Below are 16,693 nucleotides of genomic sequence, written 5' to 3' on the forward strand. Positions count from 1 at the left end.
AAACCACAGAAGAAACCACCCTGACTTGACCAACATAAGCCAGGTTGGGAGCCTAGGCTTCCATCCTCACTAAGCTGTCCTGGGGGTATCCCAAAATTCCTGTTGGGTGGCATCTGAGAAGGCCAAGCAGGGAGCTAGAACTCGATGTCAGTGGGGGCCCATAGGAGAAATGAGGCACCCCCCTGCCCCACCCTGGGTGTCAGCAGACCTCAAGCAAGGAACCTGAACTCCAGCCACACCTAGTAGTAATCAAGTGGTGCCTTGCCATCCCCGTCAGGAGGTATGCTGTAACAAGATGCAGTCTTTGTTACCCAAAATGTCCACGTTTCAATAAAAAATAGGCTGAAAAGACCAGGAAAAAAAAAAACAAACGGTGGGAGGAGAGAAAGGCAACACTGAAATGACAGATGTTAGAATTACTTGGCAAGGACATTAAAGCAATCATAAAATTGTCAACAATTATGAACACTTGAGAAAAAAATATAAAGTCTCAGCAAAGAAAGTATAAGGAATCATTTAGAGCTGAAACATGCAATTAACAAAAAAGAAGCAATGGAGGAGAAAGAATTCTTGAACTTGAAGATAATAGAAATTACCAAATCCAGGGATCCCTGGGTGGCGCAGTGGTTTGGCGCCTGCCTTTGGCCCAGGGCGCGATCCTGGGGACCCGGGATCGAATCCCACGTCGGGCTCCCGGTGCATGGAGCCTGCTTCTACCTCTGCCTATGTCTCTGCCTCTCTCTCTCTCTCTCTCTCTCTCTCTTTCTCTCTCTCTGTGACTATCATAAAAAAAAAAAAAATTACCAAATCTGAACCGAAAGGAAATGACAAAAAAACACTTCAGGGGCCTATGACAAAAAATCTAAAATCTAAAAAATCATCAGAGTACCAGAAGGAGAGAATAAAAATTAGGGCTGAAAAAGTAGTTGAAGTAATTGCCATATATACTTACCAGATGGTGAAAGATCTAAACCTGTAGGAAGCTCTGAGGATCCCAAAGAATAAATCCAAAGAAATTAAAACCAAGACACCTCACAGCCAAACTTCTGAAAACTAGACAAAAATTTTAAAAGTAAAAGAAAAGGGATCCCTGGGTATCTGTCTTTGGCTCAGGGCGTGATCCTGGGGTCCTGGGATCCTGGGATCGAGTCCCACATCGGGCTCCTCACAGAGCCTGCTTCTCCCTCTGCCTGTGCCTCTGTGTCTCGTGAATAAATAAATAAAAATCTTTGAAAAGGCAAAAGAAAAATGACACATCACCTATAAGGAAAACAATGTGACAGGTTTCTCATCAGAAACCATGAGGCCAGGGGATCCCTGGGTGGCGCAGCGGTTTGGCGCCTGCCTTTGGCCCAGGGCGCGATCCTGGAGACCAGGATCGAATCCCACGTTGGGCTCCCGGTGCATGGAGCCTGCTTCTCCCTCTGCCTGTGTCTCTGCCTCTCTCTCTCTCTCTCTCTCTCTCTCTCTCTCTCTCTGTGACTATCCTAAATAAATGAAAATTTAAAAAAAAAATAAAAAATAAATAAAACAATTACTTTACAGGGGCACCTGGGTGGCTCAGTCTATTAAGTGCCTTCAGCTCAGGTCATGATCCCAGGACCAGCCCCGCATTGGGCTCCCTGCTCCGTGGGGAGCCTGCCTTTCTATTTCCATCTGCCTCTCCCCTAGCTCATGTTCTCTCTCTCTAAAATAAATAAAATCTTTTTAAAAAATTATAAATAAGGGAGGGCAAAGGAACTAGAAGGAAGGTTTCTACCTTTCACCCAAACAGGTAAAATGTCAACAACAATATATGGTGGTAGCAAGTATATATGAGTAACCACTAAAAAAAGATATTACAGCCCAAAACACTACAGAAAAATAAAAATGGATTTCTAAAAAAAAAAAAAAAAAGTTCAAGTAGCCCAAAGGAAGGCGGGGGGGGGGGGGCGGGGGGAAACCAACAGAAAACAAAATGGGGGCCGCCCGGGTGGCTCAGCGGTTTAGCGCCACCTTCGGTCCAGGGCGCGATCCTGGAGTCCCGGGATCGAGTCCCACGTCAGGCTTCCTGCATGGAGCCTGCTTCTCCCTCTGACTGTGTCTCTGCCTCTCTCTCTCATAAATAAATTTTAAAAGTCTTTAAAAAACTGAGTTTATACAGTGTGTTCTTTGGTCACAGATCAGAAATCCCTGGGTTACTTATTGAAAGCTTTCCCTCTAAGATTGGAGACAAGACAAGGCTGTCTGCTTTTACCACTTCTGTTGAACATGGAACTGGAGGCTCTAGCCAGGGGTATTTGGGTGGGAGAGGACTGGGGGGAGTCACAGAGAAAAGCATGCAGATTGGAAAGAAAAGAGGAATCCACTGAAAGATTACTAGAATAAACACAGCAAGGTTGCAGAATGCAAGGTCAATTGATATACTTACAATGAGTAATGTAAAAATCATATTAGAAATCTTAGCATAGGGATCCCTGGGTGGCGCAGCGGTTTGGCGCCTGCCTTTGGCCCAGGGCGCGATCCTGGAGACCAGGATCGAATCCCACGTTGGGCTCCCGGTGCATGGAGCCTGCTTCTCCCTCTGCCTGTGTCTCTGCCTCTCTCTCTCTCTCTCTGTGTGACTATCATAAATAAAAAAATTAAAAAAAAAAGAAAACTTAGCATAGGATCAGAGTAAAATAGGATACATTTAATACTTAAATAAGTGTACTTAAAATTGGTGTAAAATTTATATTCTGAGAACTACAAAATATCGTTGAATTCAAAGGGATCCTGAATAGCCAAAACCGTATTGAAAAAGAAGAGAGTTGAAAAACTGACACTTTCTGCTTTCAAAACTTAAAATGCTGCAGTAAAGACAGTGTGGCACTAGGTTAGATAACCTTATGTGGCATAAGGTTAGATACACAGACCAATGGACTAGAATGGAGAGTCCAAAATTAAAGCCCCATATCTGGTCCATTAATTTTCAGCAGAGGTGCCAACACAATTAATTCAGTGAAGGAGAGAATAGTCTTTTTAATAAATGGTGCAGACAACTGGATACCCTCAAAAAAAATAAATTTAACTTAATCGAAAATTTAGAAGCTTTTTTGCTTTAAAGGTACATTTAAGGGACTTCTGGGTGTCTCAGGGGTTGAGCATCTGCCTTCAGCTCAGGGCGTGATCCCGGGGTCCTGGGATCAAGTTCTGCATCGGGCTCCCTGCAAGAAGCCTGCTTCTCCCTCTGCCTATGTCTCTGCGTGTTTCTCATGAATAAATACAATCTTAAAAAAAAAAAAAAGTACCTTTAAGAAACTGAAAACCCACAGGAGAGAATATTTGCAAATCACATATTTGATGAGGGAATTGCACCCAGGAGAGATGAACACTTAAAATGCAACAGTAAAAATACAAATAGTTCCCCTACCAAAAATGAGCAAAGACTGAGTAGACATTTCTCAAAAAAACAAACAAAAAAACAAAACCCACCCAAATAGCCAATGAATACATGAAAAGATGCTCAACAACACTCGTGAAGGGGGAAATGCAAATCAAAACTCAATGATATATCGCTATACATCTACTAGGATGGCTGTAATCAAAATATAGACATAAAAACAGGATATGGAAAATTTGGGACTTCGCTGGTTAGATTTTTAAAGTGATGCGGCAGGGACGCCTGGGTAGCTCAGCAGTTGAGCGTCAGCCTTTGGCTCCAGGTGTGATCCTGGGTGCAGGGAGAGTCCCACAACCAGCTCCCTGCCAGGAGCCTGCTTCTCCCTCTGTTTATATCTGTCTCTCTGTGTCTCTCATGAATAAAATCCTAAAAGAAGAAAGAAAAGAAGAAAGAAAGAAAGAAAGAAAGAAAGAAAGAAAGAAAGAAAGAAAGAAAAGAAGAAAGAAGAAAGAAAGAAAGAAAGAAAGAAAGAAAGAAAGAAAGAAAGAAAGAAAAGAAGAAAGAAAGAAAGGAAGGAAGGAAGGAAGGAAGGAAGGAAGGAAGGAAGAAAGAAAGAAAGAAAGAAAGAAAGAAAGAAAAAGAAAGAGAGAGAGAAAGAAAGAAAGAAAGAAAGAAAGAAAGAAAGAAAGAAAAGAAGAAAGAAAGAAAGAAAGGAAGGAAGGAAGGAAGGAAGGAAGGAAGGAAGAAAGAAAGAAAGAAAGAAAAAGAAAGAAAGAGAGAGAGAAAGAAAGAAAGAAAGAAAGAAAGAAAGAAAGAAAGGAAGGAGAGAAAGAAAGTGATAGGGCAGCTTTGGAAAACAGTCTGGCAGTTTCTCAAAAAGTGAAACATAATTACTGTATAATAAATTCTCCTAGATATGGATCCAAGAGAGATTAAAAACACATCTGCATGAAGGTTGTGTCGAATATTCACAGCAGGGGCACCTGGGTGGCTGTTGAGTGTCCGCCTTTGGCTCAGCTAATCATCCTGGGGTCCTGGGAGAGAATCCCATACTGAGCTCCCCGCAGGGAGCCTGTTTCCCTCTCTGCCTATGTCTGTCTCTCATGAGTAAATAAATAAAATCTAAAAAAAAAAAAAAGAATATTCACAGCAACATTATTCACAGTAGCCAAAAGTAGAAGCAACCCACATGTCCACAGACATGTGAATCAGCAAAATGTGATCTACACCCACAATGAAATATTACTCAGCCTTAAAAAGGAAATTCTGAGACCTGCTACCCCGTGGATGAACCATGAAAACGTGCGCCGTGGGATAATAAGCCAGACACAAATAGTGTATGATTCCGTTTATTTGAGGCACCTTGCGTCGTCACATTCATAGACGCAGGAAGTAGAATGATGCTTACCAGGGGCAAGGGGGGAAACGGGTGCAGTTTCAGTTGGGAAGGCTGAAAAACTCTGGAGATGGGTAAGGAGGTTGCACAAGCATGGGAATATACGTAACGCCACTTAGAAGTGGTTAAAAGGCCAACGTCAACGAGGCCTTCACCGTTACTGGGGGAAGAACGGAAGGCCCAGCTCCCTCCACGCCGACATTTACTGGCCGGTTGCCGCGCCGACTTTATTCAGCGCAAACGAAGGTGCCCCAGGGCGGGAAGGCGGGCCCCACGCCGCGCCGTCGTCATGGAAACGCGCGCACGCTCCCGGCCCCGGACTGCAACTCCCGGCGGCCCCCGCGGCTTCCGGTTGGCAAGATGGCGGCGCGCAGGAGGAAGCGTGGGGCGTGGGACTCGGAGCCGGGGATTCCGAGCCCCCCAGGTTACTCAGGTAAGGGGCCGCGGGTCGGGGCGGCGGCTCAGGGACCCCCCCGGGAGCGGCCGCGCGGTGGGGTGCGAGGCCCCCAACATGGTAGCTGCGACCTGCTCGCGGCGGGCGGCCCTCTCCCGGGTCGGGCCCGTTTTGGCCACCGCTTCCCTGGGGTAGGCCCGTCTCTGGCCACACTCTTTTCCCCGGACCAGCCCGTGCCGCCTTCACACCCCGTCCCCCCCAGCAGGTGGGCCCACCGACCTCCTGCCGATTCTGGCCCCTCTCAGCCCCCAGCGGTCCGCATCCTCCCGACTTGTGCTTGCCCCTCCCTCGGTTCGCCCGGGTGCCTGAACGTGCTTTCTAAGGGAGGATTTCAATCAGATTTTGCCTCGCGTACCTACGTGCCCTCATACCCCCTGAACTCCCTCCAGTGGTTTTACAGGTTGGCACCTAAAACAAAATCCGTGATTGCTAACTCGTAGCCTAGCTCACATGTTGTGGCTCAGCCGACCTAGAGCTCTTGCTGTTCCCCTGAAGCCACAGGCTCTTTACACCCTCGGGGTTTTGCACTCTGTGTCCCCCCCCCCCCCCCGTTTTCACACAGGCTTTGCCTTGTGGCTTTGTTAATTCCTCCAAGAGGCTGTCCTGATGGCTTGTCCAAAGGCCTCTGCCTCGAGACCCCCCTGCACTCTTTCCCCCTTTCTTCTCTATTTGTCATGTGCTTGTTTGTTCATTGCCTTCTGCTCCCATGTGGGCTTCCTGAGCGCAGGTATTGCAGCTGTACCCCCACTGTGCTCTGAGGAAGGTGGTGCAAGAAACAGAAAACAGCCCCTAGTGTCATGGGACTGTCAGCCAGTATCCAAATGATGACGCAGATAGAGACTTGGTGACCGTGAGAGACCTTGTCAAGGCACCGAGCAGGTGGATCTAACTTGGCATGTAAGGCTCTCTCAGGAAGGAAAGCTAAAGCCGAAGAATGAGGGGGGGAGGGAAGAAGGTTGGTGTTTCAGAGAAAGGGAAACGTGAGCATGGGTGAGGCCTGGACTTAGAGACGGTCGAGTGGTGGGCTGCACGGTGGTGGGGGGAGGACTCTGCAGACAGATGTGAAAGGTGGTCAGGGTCCGGCAGGGCCTCCAGCAGATGTCAGGAGTTGGGTGTCAACACCAGGAGCAGCAGGTTTGGACTCCGCTCTCATTTTGCTCCCCATTTGTAATAATTACCCATTTAGACTCTCTCCCCCTCCTTTGTGGGCGCCCCTTGTGGGAAGTTCCTCTGTTCATTCACTGTCACAGCCTGCACGTACTGCGCATGGGCCTAGGGCAAGAGCGGATGGACAGATGGGACTGGAAGGGGACACGTGAGCTGGATTTTCACACCATCCCTCCTGCCCCCGTTTCCTGTCCAGCCATCCCCATCAAGTTCTCTGAAAAGCAGCAAGCTTCTCATTACCTCTATGTGAGAGAGCACAAAGTTCGAGAAGGCACCAAGTCTTCCTGGCCTCAGAAGCGGACCCTTTTTGTCCTCAATGTGCCCCCATACTGCACAGAGGTGAGCCGATGTCTGGTGGGGGAACCTCGGACTGGCCGGGAGCTCTAGGCAGCAGTAGGTTCCCACCGGCCTCCACCATGTCTTTATTGGTGAGATGGAAGCCCCAGCTGAAGGCCCAAGGGAGGGCCTCTAGAAGGCTGCTTCGTGATAGGAAATGGCTTTTTAATTTTCTTTTCTTTTCTTTCTTTTTTCTTTTCTTTTCTTTTCTTTTCTTTTCTTTTCTCTTTTCTTTTCTTTTCTTTTCTTTTCTTTCCTTCCTTTTCTTTCTTTTCTTTCTTTTTTTTTTTTTTCTTTTCTTCCTTCCATGGGGCTCGAACTCACAACCCCAAGATCAGGAGTCACGTGCTCTATCGACTGATCCAGGCAGGTGCCTTTTTAAAGATTTACTTATTTCAGAAAGAGAGCATGAGCATGCACAAGGTAGGGGGCAGAGGTAGAGGGAGAATTTCAAGCAGGCTCCATGCCCAGCGCAGAGCCAGATGGAGGGCTCAATCCCAGGATCCTGAGATCACGACCTGAGCCAAAACCAAGAATCAGACACTTAACTGACTAAACCACACAGGTGCCCTGGAAATGTCTTTTTAGAGCTGTGTTATAAAAAGTATAGGTTTTTTTTTTTTTAATATTTATTTATTTATTTATTTATTTATTTATTAATTAATTAATTATAGTCACAGAGAGAGAGAGACAGAGACACAGGCAGAGGGAGAAGCAGGCTCCATGCACCGGGAGCCCGATGTGGGATTCGATCCCGGGTCTCCAGGATCGCGCCCTGGGCCAAAGGCAGGCGCTAAACCGCTGTGCCACCCAGGGATCCCAAAAAGTATAGTTCTAAGAAGCTCAAACCTTTTTGTTATTACCCAGGATTCTTTGGATTACATGTTGTTTTTCCCTGATTATAAAAGTGATACATCTCCATAGGAAAAAAATAGAAGAAGATAAGATTAATCTCTAAATCTATGCGGACATAACTTTCTTTCACAAAGACAGTTTCGCATTACACAAATTTACAAAAGAGAAACTAATGATGTTGCTGCATTTTAGATGAATAGTTTTTTTTGCTTTTTTGTTTTGTTTTGTTTTGTTTTAAGATTTTATTTATTCATGAGAGACTGAGCCCGCTCAGCCACCCGGGCTGCCCTAGGATTAGGTTACATAACAAGAATACGCAAGGACGTTTCTGGGGTTATTTGGAGTATCTTGATTTTATGAGCCAATCAACTAAGTTTTCCTCCCTGCAGCGGCCATTTAAAACTGGAGTTAGGGATCCCTGGGTGGCTCAGCGGTTTAGCGCCTGCCTTTGGCCCAGGGTGTGATCCTGGAGCCCTGGGGTCGAGTCCCACATTGGGCTCTGCTTCTCCCTCTGCCTGTGTCTCTGCCTCTCTCTCTCTGTGTCTCTCATGAATAAATAAATAAAACCTTTAAAAAAAATAAAATAAAACTGGAGTTAAATCCATGTGGTTGGACTCAGGCTGGCAGTGATCCTTATGAATAAATAAATAAAACCTTTAAAAAAATTAAAATAAAACTGGAGCTAAATCCATGTGGTTGGACTCAGGCTGGCAGTGATCCTCGTGAGGGGAGAGCCACAAAGGGATTTCTTGGGCAAGGGCTTGTTCTGTTCCTGGGTGCTCAGTACGCAAGTATGTTCAGTCTGAAATGCAGCGAACTATAGACACGGGCCTGGGCCCTTCTCTGTACACACATTACACTTCAGGAAAGGTAAAACATGACACCCTCTCCTCTGCTTCTTTCTCTAATTGTAAAAGAATCTTTAGAAATTAATATTTCACTTGAGGATTCTCTCCCTCTGCCTCTGACCCTCCCTACTGCTCGCTCTATCTAAAATAAATCTTTAGAAATTAATAGTTCTTTTTTGAAAAACTATTCAGGGATGCCTGGATGGCTCAGCGTTGAATGTCTGCCTTTGGCTCAGGGTGTGATCCGAGAGTTCCAGGATCGAGTCCTGCATCGGGCTCCCTGCACAGAGCCTGCTTCTTCCTCTGCCTGTGTCTCTGCCTCTCCCTCTCTAAAAAAAAAAAAAAAACAAAAACAAAACAAAAAAACCTAATCCTACTTTGTTTGAGGATCATTCACCTAGAGAAGTGGGCAGGGAAAGATATATCGTTCAGCAAGATGGCCTTTTCATTGTTTTTTTTTTTTTTTTTTTTTTAAGATTTTATTTGTCAGGGAGAGCGAAAATGTACATGTGCACAAGGAAAGGGAGCAGCAGGCAGAGGGAGAAGCAGGCTCCCCGTTGAGCAAGGATCCCGATGTGGGATTTGATCCCAGGACCTGGGATCATGATCTGAGCTGAAGGTAGATGCATAACTGTCTGAGCCACCCAGGAGCCCCAAGATGCCCTTTTCAAAGTGAGAAATCTCTGTCAGGGACAAACCAAACAAATTCTGGGCACATTCTTCCAGCAGGGTCCTGTCATAAAGCCAAAAAGCTTATATCTGAATTCTGTCGTGCACTAGGTCTCCTCTCTTCCACGTCTCCTGGCCAGTGGAGGTGTGTTTGGTGGTTTTTTTTTTTTTTTCCCCCAAAGATTTTATTTATTCATTCATGACAGACAGAGAGAGAGAGAGAGGCAGAGACACAGGCAGGAGAAGCAGGCTCCATGCAGGGAGCCCGACACAGGACTCGATCCCAGGACTCCAGGATCACGTGCTGGGCCAAAGGCAGGCGCTAAACCACTGAGCCACCCAGGGATCCCTGTTTTTGTTTTTTTTTAAAGATTTATTTATTTTTAAAAAGATGTTATTTATTAGAGAGTGCATAAGCAGGGTGAACAGCAGGCAGAGGGAGAGGGCAAAGCAGACTCCCCACCCAGGTGCCCCAATTTTATTTATTTGAGAGTGAGAGTGAGAGCGAGAGTGAGCACAAGCAGGAGAAGCAGGCTTCCCACTGAGCAGGGACCCTGACGCAGGGCTTGATCCCAGAATGCTAGATCATGACCTGAGCTGATGGCAGACGCCTAACCGACAGAGCCACCCAGGTGCCCCTGGAGGTTTTTTTTTTTAACTTAGAGTTTGGAATATGAAACTTCCCAAGGTTGTCTGGGGCTGTGGGAGGGCAGGATGGTGACTGGGCGGAGGAGGGTGTGGCTTGCTCAGGCCTGTGTGCGTGCCCCCCAGTTGGGCAGACCTGGACTCAGACCTTCGGAGGCCGCGATCCCCTAGCAGTGCCACCTGGCCAGAGGGAGATCCCCTAAGGCCTCACACTGCGCTTTCCCCCCCGGGCCTCGCTTTCCCCCCGGGCCTCGGCAGGAGTGCCTGTCCCGCCTCTTCTCCCCCTGTGGTGCCGTCCAATCTGTGGAATTACAGGAGAAGCCTGACCTCGGCGACAGCCCAAAGGAACCAAAGTCGAAGTTTTTTGACCCCACGCCTGTTCCAGTAAGCCTCTGAGTACTGCGGTCTGCTAGCATGGGGGCGTAGGGTGCAGCTGGTGCCGTGTCCCCAGGGTGCGTGGCGGAGGTGGTGTTGGGGTGGCGGTTCTAGGCTAGTCCTTGCCGCGTGTGGTTGAGGATGCCTGCCAGTAAGCAGTGCCCCTGCTCCTCTCCCTGGATTTGCCACATCCTTTAGCTTCTTGTCCAGCTCTTTCCATCGTCCTGGGTGAGAGCTCAGGGACCATGTTGCTCGCCGCCCAGGAGGCCCCCTCGCTCCCCACCTGCTTTCCCACGGCCGGGTCTTGGCTCCCCATCCCAAGCCTATGCCTCCTGGTGGAGCACAGTGGGGGCTACTGTGTGCTGTGTCCTCGTGGTGCGTGGTGACCTCGCTTCCCACTGAGTCCCCCTTGTAACTGGAAGGGAGGTCCTGGTGTCCCACCTCCCCTCAGTTGCTTTTAGCAGAAGTTTGAAAACTGGGAAGGTGGCCGTCCCTCCTCAGGATTACAGACCACTTCCCGGTTAGCTTCATGTCCAGGACAGCCCAATGTGCGTCCCCTGGTCCAGCGACAAGTCAGGCTGAGGGCAGGTGGGAGCCCTTGTGCCAGGGACCTGGGGATGTCCTGGCATTCTGACCTCTCTCCTTCCCCCAGGGCTTCCAGGTAGCCTACGTGGTGTTCCAGAAGCCAGGTGGTGTGTCTGCGGCCATAGTCCTGAAGGGCCCCTTAGTGGTCTCGACAGAGAGTCACCCCGTGAAGAGTGGCATTCACAGTCAGTACCGCACAGTGTCGGGCACCTGGTCCCCCACCCCCGGGTTGGCGGAGGAAGCATTGTGGGCAGTTCTGCTGGGTCCACTCACCCTGAGAGTGGCCTGTGGGAGGCTGAGCCCGGTGCTCAGGGTGGGCAGAGGGGACAGCCCTGCTTGCCACCACTGGAACCTTCCTCAGCATATGAACCTCCGGTGGAAGGGGGTCCCGACTGGCTGGGCAGGATGTGCCCCGAGTGTCAGGCCTGAGGATGCCTCGTTTCCCGCCCTCAGAGTGGATCAGCAACTACGTAGACTCCGTGCCGGACCCTGAGACCTTGAGGGTTGAAGTGGACACGTTCATGGAGGCGTATGACAAGAGGATAGCTGAGGTGGGGTTTCCGTGGGGGCGGTGGTGTCCTCAGTGTTGTGTCGCTCTGGACCAGCTGGCCAGTGGCACTCGTCCCAATCCCTGTGGAGTTCAGGCTCCCTTGTTCCCTGCTGAGTCCTGCGTCACCTGGCCGGGTGACATCTAGTCTCTAAGTGGTCTGTAGGAAACCCTCTGAGGGAGGAGAAGGCAGTGTTGGCAACTCTGTGCCCCCCACCCCCTATGCTTAGCTACTGGGAGGGAGAGGGCACAGCAGGTGGCAGGGGTGCCCAGGGTGGTTGTGGGTGCAGGAGGGAGGGTGGGGGAGAGCACCCCAGGCTGCAGGGTGGGTCCCAAGGGTCTGCCCATCACGCTGTCTGTTCCTTGCAGGAGGAGGCTAAGGCTAAGGAGGAGGAAGGGGTTCCGGACGAGGAGGGCTGGGTGAAGGTGACCCGTCGGGGTCGGCGGCCTGTACTACCCCGGACAGAGGCAGCCAGCCTGCGGGTGCTGGAGAAGGAGAGACAGAAGCGTGCCCGCAAGGAGCTGCTCAACTTTTACGCCTGGCAGCACCGAGAGACCAAGATGGAGCGTAAGGGAGCGCCCCCAGCCCCGGGGCTTCAGCCCCACTTCCCCTGGCGCCTGGGACCTGTGCACGAGGCCCAAGGCTGCTGCTGCTGCCGCTGCCAGCCCCAGCCGGAGCGCAGAGCTCCCAGGGGCGGGCCTGGGGGTGTCCTGGGGCACAGGTTTCCCGACAGGCTCTGGAGTTAGGGTCCCCCTGTTGCTCACCCCTGGGTTGTGGAGAGGCTTCAGACACACCTGGGGTGTAGGACTACCTGCAGACCCTTGAGCAGTTGGTGCTGGAACCTGTTGGCCTCCAGCAAGGGCCAGGCTGCAGAGCTCACTGTGGGGACAGGGAGGGGCCGCTGCCAGGTGTGTGTGTGTGTGTGTGTGTGAGAGAGAGAGAGAGAGAGAGAATGTGTACACGTGGGGAGTGGGGCAGGTACCCTTGCGTGCAGTGTGTTAGGGCGAGGACCTGATCGCCTGTGGCCACCTCACAATTCATGATGACGGTGAGCTTGTGCCCCTATTTCTCCACGTTTGCAGGGCGGCCTCCCTGTGGGCCTGTGGGGAGGGTGCTGGCTCTGGCCTGGGCCTCGCCAGGGGCATGGGCTCTGCAGCGATGGTGACCTGCCACCTTCTGTTGGCACTTTGACTCCTGGAATCGCCGATGGCAGGCCTCCATCCACTCTCCCTATGGGCTCCCGTGCCCCCTTCTGTATTCCTCTGACCTGGTCACATGGTGACTGGAGCTGCCACCTGAATCTGTGGCCTGAGGGTGGAGTCCCTTTACTTCCTGACAGGGAGAGGCCAGGAGAGGGGCCCTCCACACCCCCATAGCCACCTGCCTTCGTCGTGGGTGTGTGGTGGGGGTACTAAGGGAACAGGTGTCTTGTTTGCTCTGTGCTCACTCTTCTGGTGAGTTTACTCTCAAACCTCAGGCAGTGCTGCCCTGGCTTGAGCTTCCGCCTCTGGGCCTGTAGGCTAGTCTGTCTCCCAGGGGCCCAGATCACATTAGAGCAGAGGCCAGTGGGGCCACACTGACTGACGGCCCCATTCTCCCCTTCCCCCAGATCTAGCCCAGCTGCGCAAGAAGTTCGAGGAGGACAAGCAGAGGATTGAACTGATGCGGGCCCAGCGCAAATTCCGACCCTACTGAGCCGAGCTGATCCGGGGGTCCCGTGGAGAGGTCTGGAACACTCGTCTCCAATCTGAGCCCACACGGGTGGGGTGAAGGACAGTGTCCTCCCTTGGTTCTGGAACTTCAGCAGGGTTGGGGCCCAGTGCTGGCGAGGCCGGTCCAGCATGAGGGCCTGGCTCACAGGGAGCCACCCGCCCAGGCCACGGTCGCTTCCTTCTGGTCTGTGTTCCCAGCCTGTTCCTAGACTCTCTTCTCCCTTCCCTCCGCGGAAAAGTCCCCATGGGGAGTGAACAGCCTCAGAAGCAGTGAGAATACAAGAACATTTATTTTCCATCCAGCTGGGCAGCCACCTGGCCACTCCTTCCTCCGCCCACCACCAGCTTGGTGCAGATTATCAGCCACAAAACAGACAACACCCCAAAGTTCAAGCAGTGTCTCCCCCGTGAGGTCAACATGTTAAAAGAATCTTGCCCCATGTCCCCACCACACCTGGAATCCGGATGGGAGTGACGGGCACAAGGCCTCCAAAGCCCCAGGTCCAGGCTACAGCTAGTGTGGGAGCCTCTCCTTGCTCTGCAGAAAGGCACTGATGATGTCAGCCACATTCTGGGGTTGGTTCAGGTGCACATAGTGGTTGCCCGGGACTTCCATGTACTGGAACCGCTGCGGAGGGGAGGGCATGCTTGGTCAGGTACAGCCCAGGTAAGGGGGTTCTGCTGTGCTGGGGCCTTCCCGGGGCTGCTGCCTCACAGAGGTTTCAAAGGGTTCCCCCCGGGGCAGTGACGTGCTGCTTGTCGGGGCCTGGCTCAGAGCCAGGGAGAAAGGTCTGACTGGGGGGAGGAGGGCTCCAAACCCTGGGCTTCTGGGCCATTCTGAGTTGTGAGGTTATAGAGCTAGGCTGGGAACGAGGCCAGCAGTCAAGAGCCCTGCTGGTTCTGAGAATTGTCAGGGCTTAAAAAAAGAATACGGAGTCTTTCAAACTTGATCCTCCGTGGAAGACACGAAGGCACTGCCTGCCTTTGGTGGTGATGCTGAGATGTCTGCAGAGCTCCGGGGTCAGGTGTTCACAGCAGGTGATGGTCACCAAGTGCCAGGTTCTCCCAGGGACAAAGTCTTGAGTCCCAGCCCCCACGAGGAGACTGGTCATCTGGTCACCCTAGAAATTCTAGGGTGGCCTCTAGCCAAATTGGGCCATGGGCTGAGGGAATGTGTGTGGAAAATAATATTGGGAAACTACCAAACTGTTTGCTGTGCTGAGTTCCATATGAACCCAGGGCTGCAGGGGCCGACCACACCCAGCAGACCCGGGGCCAGACCAGAGGTTCACATGCAAGCCGAGGAGTGGGTGAGGACCCTCCTGGACGTCACCCTGGCTGAGCCTCATGCACCTACCTCTTTTAGGACAGATCTCAGCGTGTCTAGCACCAAAAGCGTGACACTCTTGTCAGTGATACCTCTTTCCATGTTAAAATAGCCTTGGCTTGCTCTGGAAAGTAAAAGGATCGGTTCACTTTGTGGCCTCCTTGCAGTGCCTACCCCCTGCCTTGGCTTCCAGGGTAAGAGGAGACCGTCCTGGGCTTGCTTCTGACTTTTGCACAGTTGGGTACCTGCATCGTCTCGGGGCTCATGGTGGCCCACAAGCTGCAGGTTTACCTCAGGAGGTGGGTGGGGAGGGAGGGAGACCTACCTGCCTGCGGCCACCGCCTCTTAAGTAGCACAGGGCTTGGGTCCATGCTTTGTCTCTTCACACCTTTACTGAGATTGTTTCACCCCTTTAACATGTACCACTCTGTGTTTTTTACATACAGTCCTGCAAACAGCTACAGTCAATCCCAGGACATTGTCATCCTCACGAAAGCAAAACACCCCAAACCAAACCTGTAGTTCTCCTGTAGTTCCCCATCTTAATGCAACCACTGAGTGAATGTCTAGACTTGGCCCCTTGCACTTGGATGTGAATCGAATTGTAGAATACGTGGATTTGTGACTGGCCTTCTCTAATGTTCTCAAGCTTCATGCACAAAGCACATAGAAGTTTGCTCCTCTTCTGGCTAAAACGTAGCCCACTGTGTGGATGCGCCACATTCTGCTTGTCTGCTGACAGGTGTTTGTGGAGGGTCTCCACCTTTGAGCTGCTGTGAGCAGTGCCACTCTGCGCGGTCACGTTCATGTGGTGTGGACTTGTGCTGGGCATGACTGCTGGGTCTGACAGTAACGGCTGGAGAAGCTGCCAGGCTGTTTTCCAAGTGGCTGTGCCACTTTGCAGTCCCAGGACGAGGGTTCTGGGGTCTCTGCATCCTCGCCAACACTTGTTCCCAGACTTTGTCTAGCCATCCTAGTGGGCGTGCAGTGTACCTCTTTGTGGTCTGGATTTGTAATGGGTCTGTGCTTCTGAAAGCCCTGTGCTCAGCACCAGAGACCCATGTCCCCAGAGGTCACAGTTCCTGCCTGGGGCATCCCGCGGCGGAGTGGAGAGGGATCAGCCTCACTAAAGGAGGTCGGCGAGGCCCTAGGATTGCTTCTGGCTGGGTGCTGGAAGGCGGGGGCCACAGGGGTCTGGAGTAGCTATAGGATTTGGTAGGACGAGCAGCCTGGCCTCCCGCCAGAACTGAAACCTCATGGGGGAGGCCTGACCCTCTTCTTGGGCACATAGCTCACTTACTTAATAAGCAGGACCTGGGCCTGCAGCTGCTTGATGGAGTGCACCAGCAGCTCCCTGGTCAGGAAGGGGACGCTGTACTCCAACTGCAGAGACAAAACCAGAGTGAATTCTCTCCACAAGGCGCCAGGGCTGCCTTGGGACAGCAGGGGTCATGTGGCATCACTGTGGCCCTCTACCCCAGGACCAAGTCCATTACCCAACCACGTCACCTCCAGAGGCCTCTCTAACCCCCATGAGCCAGAGACCCTGCCTTTATCCCTCAAATCTCTTCTCTCTCTTTCTGGGCTCATGGCTGCCCAGCCAGACAGCAATTCCCAGATATGGGTGGTTTACATCCCTGTGTTGTTGTGAGGCTAAGAGGCAGAAATGTGACCCCGGCAGCTTCCAGGCCTAGATTTTAGGATTCGCTGTGGCCCACCATCCCCAGGTTGCCCAGCCAGGCCAGGCTCCAGACTCTGCCAAGAAGAGTCCACTATGTGCACAGACCACTTCCAAGAGAAAGTGGGGTGCTTGAGCCACTGTACGGAGTGAGTACGCCCTGATGTCCTCCCAGCCCCCACTGGCCTCTGTCGGAGCCCAGGCCACCCTGTATGATGACCCTATAGGGGTCTAGGGCCACGGTGTCCCACATGGTAGCCATCAGCCATGTGTGGCTAGGAGTGCCTGAAACGGGGCTAGTTCAAATCGAGATGCGCTGTAAACTACACAGTGGATTTCGAAGACAGTATAAAAAAATGGCAAATGCCTCACGTTTTTATACTGATTACATCTTGTGTATACTGAATTAAAAATACTAAATTTGATTCCATTTCTTTTTAGTCTAATATTGCTAACTGCAAGAAGTGGAATTACATGAGGCTCATATTACACTTCTACTGGAGAGTCCCAGAACTCAAGGCCTGACAGAGGAGGAACTTGATAAACGTGCACTAAGTGGATTAATTCAGCAACGCTCGCATGAGGACCGACTGTTAGGTCATGCCCAATACTCCTCCACCATTGGCGATAAATTAAAATTCTTATGGAAACACACCCCCCATTACAGGGGGAAGCCAAGAGAGCACATTACCCTTGATCTTCTCTGACCTCCTCCCAGCCTTCTGCTCCTTTGGCAA

At 51.3% G+C, this 16,693-nt stretch overlaps 2 protein-coding genes across 6 annotated transcripts in view; one reads left to right on the top strand and one right to left on the bottom strand.

The window, feature by feature from the left end:
- The first annotated feature begins 5,058 nt into the window (after nucleotides 1–5,058).
- RRP7A (ribosomal RNA processing 7 homolog A) lies at nucleotides 5,059–14,426 on the top strand. The gene is made up of 7 exons (XM_077914251.1): nucleotides 5,059–5,190; nucleotides 6,575–6,717; nucleotides 9,990–10,115; nucleotides 10,759–10,876; nucleotides 11,145–11,242; nucleotides 11,608–11,806; nucleotides 12,849–14,426. Exons 1-7 carry the CDS (start codon nucleotides 5,118–5,120, stop codon nucleotides 12,932–12,934), a joined length of 843 nt encoding a protein of 280 aa, XP_077770377.1. The 5' UTR covers nucleotides 5,059–5,117; the 3' UTR covers nucleotides 12,935–14,426.
- Nucleotides 13,223–16,693, bottom strand: part of SERHL2 (serine hydrolase like 2) — a 37,723-nt gene continuing 34,252 nt past the window's right edge. For 4 of the 5 annotated variants that reach the window (XM_077914249.1, XM_077914247.1, XM_077914245.1 and 1 more), the window contains 3 exons: nucleotides 15,579–15,661; nucleotides 14,309–14,402; nucleotides 13,223–13,579 (listed from right to left, as the gene is read on the bottom strand). In XM_077914249.1, coding sequence (XP_077770375.1) covers nucleotides 13,466–13,579; nucleotides 14,309–14,402; nucleotides 15,579–15,661 — 291 coding nt within the window. In that variant the 3' untranslated portion in view covers nucleotides 13,223–13,465. Of the gene's footprint in view, nucleotides 13,580–14,308; nucleotides 14,403–14,651; nucleotides 15,252–15,578; nucleotides 15,662–16,693 lie in introns of those variants that run through there. The other variant, XM_077914246.1, reaches the window with a different exon arrangement.

The sequence above is a fragment of the Canis aureus genome, chromosome 11, assembly GCF_053574225.1.
Source record: "Canis aureus isolate CA01 chromosome 11, VMU_Caureus_v.1.0, whole genome shotgun sequence".
NCBI lineage: Eukaryota > Metazoa > Chordata > Mammalia > Carnivora > Canidae > Canis > Canis aureus.

Coding starts and splice junctions, on each gene's coding strand:
- RRP7A (XM_077914251.1), top strand. CDS start 5,118: ATGGCGGCGCGCAGGAGGAAGCGTGGGGCGTGGGACTCGGAGCCGGGG. Junction 5,191..6,574: donor GAGCCCCCCAGGTTACTCAG/GTAAGGGGCCGC, acceptor TTTCCTGTCCAG/CCATCCCCATCAAGTTCTCT. Junction 11,243..11,607: donor ATGACAAGAGGATAGCTGAG/GTGGGGTTTCCG, acceptor TGTTCCTTGCAG/GAGGAGGCTAAGGCTAAGGA.